At 37.1% G+C, this 9,881-nt stretch overlaps 2 protein-coding genes across 3 annotated transcripts; one reads left to right on the top strand and one right to left on the bottom strand.

The window, feature by feature from the left end:
- The first annotated feature begins 2,715 nt into the window (after positions 1–2,715).
- On the top strand, positions 2,716–9,217 carry LOC134213849 (uncharacterized). 2 transcript variants are annotated; one of them, XM_062693263.1, is made up of 3 exons: positions 2,716–3,843; positions 4,136–4,447; positions 9,159–9,217. In XM_062693263.1, the coding sequence occupies exons 1-3, from the start codon at positions 3,174–3,176 to the stop codon at positions 9,200–9,202; spliced, it is 1,026 nt and encodes a 341-aa protein (XP_062549247.1). In that variant the 5' UTR covers positions 2,716–3,173; the 3' UTR covers positions 9,203–9,217. The 2 variants fall into 2 exon arrangements, with proteins under 2 accessions (XP_062549247.1, XP_062549248.1); XM_062693264.1 differs by lacking the exon at positions 9,159–9,217 and having other exon boundaries at positions 2,718–3,843; positions 4,136–4,525.
- Positions 4,453–5,082, bottom strand: LOC134213850 (COX assembly mitochondrial protein homolog). Its single transcript, XM_062693265.1, has 2 exons — positions 4,907–5,082; positions 4,453–4,842 (listed from the first exon to the last, which is right to left on the bottom strand). The coding sequence occupies exons 1-2, from the start codon at positions 4,980–4,982 to the stop codon at positions 4,523–4,525; spliced, it is 396 nt and encodes a 131-aa protein (XP_062549249.1). The 5' UTR covers positions 4,983–5,082; the 3' UTR covers positions 4,453–4,522.
- Positions 9,218–9,881: the final 664 nt, after the last annotated feature.

The following is a 9,881-nucleotide window of genomic DNA, read 5'->3' as shown; positions in this document are numbered from 1 at the left end:
GCGCGGTGTCATCATCATCAATAGACATAGACCGCTGTCATCATTGAAACGCAGTATGGAAAAAAGCCCGGGACATCCTGGCTACGATCTGGCGATGGGCTAAACAATAGGATGTCAATAGGCTGGGTTGACCAATAGAGGTAATAAACTATAGAGGGAGATTGTCGCTGTCGTCACTGACAAAACATCTTTTGCTGGAAGATAGGGCACTAAATGTCAACGAAGGAAAAATCAGAATGTTTAGACAGATAGGTACCCAACATGTTTGGGGACGATAACAAAGGGCACCGCAGCGACAGTCGTCCTCTACACTAATAAAAATCCACACATTTTTATTGGCAAAAATCTAAAGAAATTGACAAATAAATTTTATGTGTGCGTTAATAACCACCCGCTATGGGAAAATCCACATAAAGGTTATTAGTTAATAACGGTTATGTGTGTTTCCACATATATGCTATGCGAATTCACATAGCCGTTATGTGGGAAATGCTATAGTCAAAATTTATGTGTGCCACACATAATGGATATGATTGGATTTTTGTCAGTGTATAGTTTATTACCTCTATTGGTTGACCCCAAGCTTGTTTAACTAGCAACAATACGAACAACAATACCACCGACAAGTATAACTTATGTTCCGGACAGCGACGACACCCGAATAAAAAATACAGTAAAATATTGCCGATTTCACCAATTTGAAGAGTTATGTGTAGATTGTAATTTGCCCGCTTCTTTTTCTCACACTCACTCTCATTTCGGGTTGATCGATTTTTGTTACTGAAATTTACCCAATTATAACCCATTACTCGTTAGTCACATGTAAGCGTGTACACTAAATCGATTCCCGCCATGATTTGACGTCTATTTATTTTCAGATTGAGCACTCACACACACACATATTATACACGGAAAATCAAAATTTTTTGAGTGTATTGAGTGTGAGAAAAAGATGACTGTGAGAAAAAAATCTCGCAAAACTCTTATAAAGTGCAAAAAGCGCAATAACAATACAATTTATTGTAACACTACTATTAATAACATTAAATTGGCAATAGATTATATTATAAATGAAACTATAGAAATACATTAGAATGCATTGTTATGAACCATTTGCTCAAATGTAAATGAAGTTTTCGCAATAGAATGTAGTCGAGTCAAGTACGAGACACTGAAGACGGCCTTACTGTTGAGGTCGAAATACGTATCTGTCAAGATACAATTAAGTGGTGGAATTCAATGGGATTGTATAAACTCGTCTTATGACTCGTCTCAGTGTTGATACAATCCGTGCAACCATCAAGAAACAATGTATCCTATTGTATACCGTACATTTTATGGTAATTCAATTGTTTACACTATTGAACCAATAGTACATTTTTATCCGGGGAGCGCCAATCTTTATCTAGTAACTAAAATATCTTTTGACTAATGTGGCTTAAAAGAAGGTGTTGATTAAGTGAATTCAAGCCTTTTTATATACGACATTGATCAAAATGCTTGAACGGTGGGTGCAGTTGACCTCCAGGAATGTCAAATCAGAGACTAACTCGCAGGCAAGCTGGCGGCTATTACCGCTCGCGGAAAACTGGATAGTACGTTCAGATTATGAGTTATATCACTTGATATATAACTCAACAAAGGTCCAAATCAATTTGGTTGTACAGTATCCCCCCGCTGATCCGACAAATGCATGGCCGGACTATCGAGGTTTCTCTCGTTAATCCGACTGTCAAATCCATACAAATGAACCAAAACAAAATCACAGCACAAATTTGAAAACTGACAGCATAATGTGTTTAAATGGGTGTTGATACTTTTTAATCCGGAAAATTCCGAATTAGTGAGATCCGGACTAACGAGTCGTCGGACTAGCGAGGTCCGGATGAGCGAGGGGATACTGTAAATGCTATTTGAAAATGGGGGTTATTACCCATCGATGGGGTTTTCGCAAACAACCGTGTAGCGTTACGTTTTTCAGTATAGTAAAACGCGCACTAAACGCACTTCATTTGTTTTGATTTTCTGCTCTCTGCCGCGGCCACACGGGTAGATCAAACAACCCAAATTTTGAGTTGTTTTCGATCTGGCATCTCTTTCATTCTATCCTTTGATGTCAAAAACAGAGAAAGAAAGCCACCCAACGATAGCAGTTCGATGGGGGAAGCCAACGCTAGGTTAAAGGGGTTGAACTCAAATTTAGGTTGTTTAAACCTATTTGAACTTAACATTAGGTGGAAACTAGAAATACTACAATAAGAGATCGGCGAAGACGCCATCTTGTTTCCAATCGAATCGTCAAAAGCGGTTCCAATTCGACTTGTTTACTTTTTGCACCCATAAGAAGCAAGCAAAAAGTTCAAGTGATGCCAGTATTATTTTCACGGTTTCATGCATTTTCATACGTTGCCATTTCGACAGTTTTTCACTCCGCCGGTCTCTGGTTATAGGGTGGCTAGTGTAAACAACTTAATATTTAGGTACTTTTTCACACGAGATCAAACGAAAACTACTCAAACCTGAGTTCGGCCATCCAACTCAAAATTGGCTTCCCCCACCAACGGTCCAAATTAAGTGAAATGAACTTAATTTTGAGTTGTTTGAACTTCATTTTGGGTTGTCTGATCTAACCGTGCACGATCGATTCCGAACAGTTTCCGTTTTCCGTTTTTGTATAATATTAATTCTTGGATTGTTTGTATAAATAATACGCGAGGAGAAGTGGATGAACGCTGTCATCAGAGGAAAAGTAGAATCACTGAAATTTAACACGGCAAGGTATAGCCGATGGAATTGAAAATAATTTTAAAAATTACAAACAGAGATTTTTTTGAAAATGATTTATTAGGCGGGATTAGAAATTCAATTAAGATTAAAAGTAGTACCATCTCCGGAATCATTTCAAGAAAAAACTTCATTGTCATTAACAATCAAATTAATATATGTATAATGTAGATAATAAAAATTCTAACCTCATGCTATAAATTATTTATAAATAAATTTTATTTTGAAATTTTGAAAATTATTTTAAAAGCTGCATTCCATACCTCGCTGTGAAATTTTTTTCATGATTCTACTTTTTCTTTTGATGACAGAATTCATTCTTCTCTTAGCGTATAGTTTGCGGATTAGTTTTATTGCAGTTTCATTATATTAATTTATTTTATTCAACCATGAAGCGACACATGCAGTTCCCCGTCGCCAAAGCAAAAAAATCAACATCGCAAAATCTGGCGAGCGTTGAACCGTTGCCGGTATGTTCGCGCGATACTCTCGCGAACGAACGGGTCGTGGCAATTTTCACTGGCCTCACGATAGAGGTTTGTGACCGTGCTGGAATTGAGCAACTCGTACTCGGAGGATGTTTTGGCCAAGGAACTCTGTCGCGGTCGTTTCCGAAGTCGGTACGTGATCCAAACATTGATAAGGCAGGGGAAGAAGTGATTCGCAGCAGACAGTTTGAAAGGCGTGAAGAGTGGCACCGAAAGTATAAAGTCAGAACTTCTGGGAAAGTGCGTGTGCTGGAAGATGCAGTGGAACAGCAGTTGTCCAGCGGTGCAATTAATAACAACCAGTTGAAATATGCATTGGGGGAATCGCTAGACAATCCGTATCCGGTTCCGGAATATTTAAGTCTTATGTTTGAAGAATCGTTATTTTTAGTGAAAGAATTGAGATGTCTTGAAGTGCGGACTTTAAATGGTGCTGTTATGTCTGAAGAAAACTTAGTACAAACTTTTACGAAATTAAACAGAAACTTTGTAGCTTCTTATGTAGGCTATGTCTATTTGAGGTCCAAAAACTGGGTTGCGAAATCAGGACTTAAATTTGGTGGTGATTTCAGTAAGTATTTAATCAAATGAGTATATCAAGGTTGATATTAATTTTAATATCAAAATTTTCCTGTTGAACTTGAATATTTTTCTTCTTTTTTTTAACGAATCGAATATGTAATTTCCCATTAAAAACACTGCTTGGACTTACTTATATTTAATTTTAAATTAATTTGATAATTTGTTCAATTACCTAAATAAACATAAAATGATTAATAAAAAATGTAAAAATGGTCAACCAGTACATGTTATACAATGAACAAAATATTCAACGTAAAATAATAAAAACTTCCATTTTTCAGTTCTTTATCAAAAAGGTCCACAGTTCTTCCACGCCTCATACATCGTTCTCATTGAACCGTACTGGAATGATGAAAAGCTCCCCAAATGTGCGCACTATATTGATAATTATGATTTCCACGGTTTCAATCGAATTGGTGAAACTACTGCCAAAGATTTGCTAATATTGGAAGTCCATTTCCCAATTGATCTGGACCCACAAGACAACGAGGCTGCCATTAGCCGAATGAGCGAGTTCAAAGTTAGTGAAGTGTTTCCTAAGCATCACAACTACGCAGCCAATCGAATGTGTCATCTAGCGGGAACATCTAGCCGTAAGTAGTTCGTCACTATTATATATTTAACCGGTAACATTATTTTTACAAACAATTTAAATACATTCGTGCACCCTACTGGGCCGGTTGATCCAAATTATTTTTCCGAAATTTCTTCGGTATTCCGGTTCGTCTGAACTCGCTGCGCTCCGCCAGGTAGATCTCGGTGCATTCTGATTTAAACTGTTCGTTGTTGTACCACCGGAGGGAACATTCCTTGAGGGCTTCGTTCTGTTTTCGGCATTTTACCACCATCAAAAGCTTGGATTCCTTGCAGCATGTTTCGAATTCCTTCACCTCTGGTATGCACTTTTCAGTTTTGGCTCGCTCTCTCATGATCTTCGGGATGAGGACTTCCAGCTCGACCTTCCGCAATCGCCTGTCGTTCGGATCTCCTGTTGTTGGATGACGAAACTTATGTAAGTTATTGGTTTCTACGGAAATTTTTGCTGGACTGACCCAAACCATGTGGACCACCTTGGTTGACACCGATGTTGCTACCGGATTGTTCGTGGCCACTAAATGTTTGTGCCATTGCTTCTATTTTATATTAAAACTGTTTTATTGAAGTCGTTAAATTCTTCCTAAAGTGAGGACCGGGCGGATCAGAAATGGACGATGAAAACAAAAATAATTAAAGTGACGTTCGGGTGTTTTTCCCCTATACACGTTTAATTTTGCACACTCGTTTTTATAGAAAATTTACACGAGATGAATACACTGAAATAACAATTAATATTTTAATATTGTGGATTGAGTAGGGGATTATAATTATTATAATTCAATACCAAATTTTCAAAACGACTTATCTCCTTTGGTAAACAAAGATTCAAACGTCGATTTCACTAGGACATTTTTGAGCGTGAATTCTAATTGGTTGCATGTAAAATACTACCACACTGATTGTGAGAGTGCGTTTAAGATTCCCCCAATAGCACGCTTACCAAGGACATGCTATCGAAAATCCTATTATATGAATCATATATTTCCCAAATATTTACCATATTTGCAAGTGAAAAAGTTTAGAAAAATGAAAACTGTATTATAAACTCCAATTGCAAAAAGGCTACATGTTCTAGCCCTCATATTGTGCCTTCAAACAAATTGCCTAATTTAATTATTGGCTGCCGCATAATTTTGAGATTTACTGCTAGTTGAAACCATGGCAGTTGTGTTGCTCTCGCTCTCGCGATACTCTCAAAGAAACTTTTTTCCGAAACGTAAACAATGCTTTAGCACTACGCACTACTGAAGAAAGCCAATTGTAAAACTTATTCTAGGCAATTCCTTGCTTTGTACTGTGCATAAACAGTTATAACTGCGCCAACTACCTGATATTATTATACAATTATTCATAAATACAATTATTGGATGCTTGTTTTTAACTATGCCTGCTTTGAAGTTTCATGATTGGTACGTGCGTTTGATTCCACTCCTCTCTATATCGATCAGCTGTTGTGAATCCTCTCAAAACTCTCACGTGTTTCAACTTCCCGAGTTAAAAGAATACTTTTTCGGTATCATTTTACAGATCAAAATACTTTTTGCAATCAATAATAGATCTAAATTATGATGAAGGTATTTATCAAGTAATTTGACATGAAATTATTCACATGAATGACGTTAAAAGTTTATCTAATGAAACATACGATCCATTGTATCTTTCCATTATTAAATGAGAATGTTTGTAGGATTCGTGCGAAAGATGATAAAACTAAATATTCCTACACTAATTAAATCATTAATTTGCAAAATTATGAAAAAAATGGTGTATCGAACCACGAAAGGTTGATGCTTGAATCGCTTTTGCTTGAATCGTGGTTGGGGGCCGTAAGGTAGGCAATTATTTTTGGTATGTTCTGCAAATTAAAGCGATTATATCGTGATTCGAGAAAAGCATCATGAGGCCCATTCACAAACTACATGACGTTTTAGGTTGTGAGAGGGTATTTGTCTGAGCGTTAAGGACTTTATAAATTTCAGAACCCTACCATACATGAAGCATAACTAGAGGCTTGGTGTGGGTTGATTTTAGCGTTATGTAATTTGCGAATGAAACTTAACCGCTGAGTGGATTGACAAAGATTCTCAGCAACCTAATCGCAAGTATCGGATATTCTATCTGCAGCTTTCAGTTATAATCTCCAGTACGGGTTATTGGCATGAATGTTTTGATTTTATAATTTCACGTATACTAACGTAGTGCTGCATATCGAAAGCGCATGCCAGAATTTGGCTACGGGTGCCCCCAGTATTGTCCAAAAAATCCGAAGGGTTATATACAAGATACGACCGCCCGACGTAAACTACGTAAAACAGATCATAAGATAATTATTTTGGTTAGAGCCTAGAGTGATTAAAATTTTGACTTTTGCGCTCCCTTAGGGGCCATCCACAAAGTACGTCACGCTCCTAGGGGGGAGGGGGGGTTCCGAGCAGCGTGACGACTCATACAAAAAATTTAGAGGTTTAATACAAAAAGTGTGACAAAGGGGGGAGGGGGGGTCAAAAATCGCCAATTTTTGCGTGACGTACTTTATGGATCTTCCCTTATGCTTGAACGATAACATTAGCTGTTTTGGTGAACCTCCTAACTGCCGTCGGACGCATAAATGTCACATGTTACAAACGAGAAAAATGAGAAAAACGCATTTGAAGTTTCAAAATGCATTCATGCTATTATCACAAAATTTTGCTTTCTTATTGACTCTAACGCAATAAACTATAGAAGAATATTCATATTCGTTGGGCCGGACTCAAACATTGCCAAAAACAACTTTTTTTTCCACGTTTTTTCAATCAAAACCCGAATGTGACACTTATGCCGCGAAATTCACTGGCCAGGCGAAAAATGTACGCATATTTGTCACATCGTGAACTGAGAGATAGTTGTTGTTAATTTGTTTTTACATTTCGTGAGCGACGATTATATTTCTTTGGTGTGATTTTTCGCTGCCGGTAGAAGTGGAACCGGAAATGGAATATTTAAACCGATACGGACAATCCAGTGGCGCGGAATCGGAAGAGTTCGTGTTTGATTTCAAAAATGACACAGGTGATTGTTTTCCGTTTGCGGAGCCGGCAAACGTACCATTACCGGTCCCAGAGGTTGACCAACCGGTTCTTAGCGGCAGTGGCGTAGTTTCCTTGCCAGGGACAAGGACATGCACTACATCTTCAACGTCCAAAGGAATCACGACTGTCTTATCGAGATGATGGTGACAAAGTGCTACCAGGTGAAGAAGTTTTTTCTGTGGATTTGCAAAAAGTAAGTTCTCAATTATTTATAAGTTATGAACTTATTTTCATACGGTCATACGGCTTCCACGGTTGAATTTCTTCAATAGCATTATTTTCTCGTAAATGCTGCTGGTCTTTGAGAGCTTTGCGCCTGTTGGCCCCTACATACGAGCATTCCCATTGTCTGCGTGCATTTGGTCCGAGTCAGTTAATGATCGCACAGCCAACGAAATTCTTAGCTGTTTTTTAAAGGTCTTATGAAGTACGCTGACGTGAAGATAATTATCTTTTGGTTGGATAATTGTTGTTCGCAAAATAAGAACTGGAATTTATTCCATTTCCATCACATTACCCTACTACTACCAGAGGTTATTATCCTACTACTAGTTATTGAAATTCAGGTCGAGTGCATACTGTTGGAGAACTTTGAATCGGGACATACGTTAATGGCCGCTGACTATTTCCATGCGGCGTTTGATTCCGAAATGCGCCATGAACGTGTCGTCAGTTATGAAAACTTCAAGTCTGTGGTTGGAAATGTAAAGAACAATGTTGACGTACTTGATATGAAACATGAAAGCAACTGACTTCTTCAAAGCTCACCGTTTCGTATACGATAAACCACTGCAAGCCACGCATGTACGTGGACTCTATGCGAAAAATGGTGTTTGAAAAGGGTCGTTATGAACTTGGATATGCAAACATCATCAACAGTAAAGACCTTGAATACTTCAAGTGGTTTTTCACGAAGCAATTTAAGTTGGTTGTAAAGGATTCGTCCTCTTTTGATACAAATGTACGTTGGCAAAATGCTCCTCAAGGAATTGAAGAAGAAAAGAAAACTTCTCTAATGAAAGTGGTTCAACCTGTTGTTACCGAAGAGGAAAAATCGCTTTTTAGTGATCTTCCGACGAAGCAAGAAGCTTCTGATTAATCTTTGAACTTGTTTCATACTTTGAATAAATTTTATCGCCATAACATGTTACAATAATTATGACTATGAGTTTTACAAAAATAATGAGTTTGCTAAAGGGTTCCTCTTTATCACTTTTTTACGGGTCTTGAATGTTTTAATTATGTCCCAGTTTCATATCGCCTTCTCCCAAGAGGCCGTTCACGATATACTTGGAGAGGTTTTAGACAATATAACACCTTCCCTCTTTTTTCATGAACAACCGTCCATATAAATTCTGAAAGTACACTCAACTAAACTATCTCATGAACATCATAAGCCTAATCTTATGAAGCGTGAAAAAATAGTCGAATTTCATTTTCATTAAGCCTCTTATAAACTTAATTTTTTATCTTATGAAAAGCATAGAAGTTATCTATGGAAAAATAAAACATAAGATCTGGCTTATGATTTTCATCACTACTCTTGATGTGAAAAACTCATAAGAGAAATCTTATAAAATGAGAAGTTATAATGGCGGAATATTTCGTTGGCGAACTAGTTCTCTTCTCATCGCAGATTTGTTTTACGATACACGACCGGAGTGCGGACACATATTTTGACCAGGGTGTTTGCAAACGGCGGACTTATTACTGCCCATCAACCGCGGGAAAGCTGAACTTCATCTGTCCCTGTTTCATCACGATTTCCAGATCGACCAGTCATAGCAATCGGTTGTAAATTGAGATGTCATAGCAATCGGTTGTAATCAGAGATGTAAGTAAATGTTTCCTCTTGCTATGCTTTTCTATCCTGCTGCTTAATTCTGAAATCATAATTTATATTTTACAGAACCTCGTTGACGTATATAAGATACCTGCTGATCGTTTACTATAGTATAGTATACCATTCAATATTTTCCACCAGTCGGAAAGGAAAATACCGACGATGGGACGACTTTCGAGCTTCCAAAGAGTGCGTTACTCTTGACGAAATATAAAACATATATGATTAAAATTAAATTAAATAGAGAAAAATGTGAATACTACAACTAATACAACAAATAAAATATTTCGTTATACAAAGATATGCGTTTTTTTGTATTTTCTTCTTATTTGATCTCGTAGAAAGAACAACATATATAAAAATCGTGTTGAAAATATTATGACCCTCATATGCAAAAATTATTGATGTTCATAAGATTCCCTTACGAATTTTATTATGGGCTCTGACAAAACTTAATATTTTCATAAAATAAACTTATGAAAATGACACAGAGTTCATAAGATAATCGTAAAAAGT

The sequence above is a fragment of the Armigeres subalbatus genome, chromosome 2 (genome assembly GCF_024139115.2).
Source record: "Armigeres subalbatus isolate Guangzhou_Male chromosome 2, GZ_Asu_2, whole genome shotgun sequence".
Taxonomy (NCBI): Eukaryota; Metazoa; Arthropoda; class Insecta; order Diptera; family Culicidae; genus Armigeres; species Armigeres subalbatus.
This window is presented reverse-complemented; position numbering and strand designations above follow the sequence as displayed.

Bases quoted from the DNA above. Each gene is read 5' to 3' on its own strand.
- LOC134213849 (XM_062693263.1), top strand. From the start codon at position 3,174: ATGAAGCGACACATGCAGTTCCCCGTCGCCAAAGCAAAAAAATCAACA. The intron at 3,844-4,135 runs GTAAGTATTTAA...TCCATTTTTCAG, and splicing joins TAAATTTGGTGGTGATTTCA to TTCTTTATCAAAAAGGTCCA. The intron at 4,448-9,158 runs GTAAGTAGTTCG...TTCTCATCGCAG, and splicing joins TCTAGCGGGAACATCTAGCC to ATTTGTTTTACGATACACGA.
- LOC134213850 (XM_062693265.1), bottom strand. From the start codon at position 4,982: ATGGCACAAACATTTAGTGGCCACGAACAATCCGGTAGCAACATCGGT. The intron at 4,843-4,906 runs GTCAGTCCAGCA...ATCCAACAACAG, and splicing joins AGGTGGTCCACATGGTTTGG to GAGATCCGAACGACAGGCGA.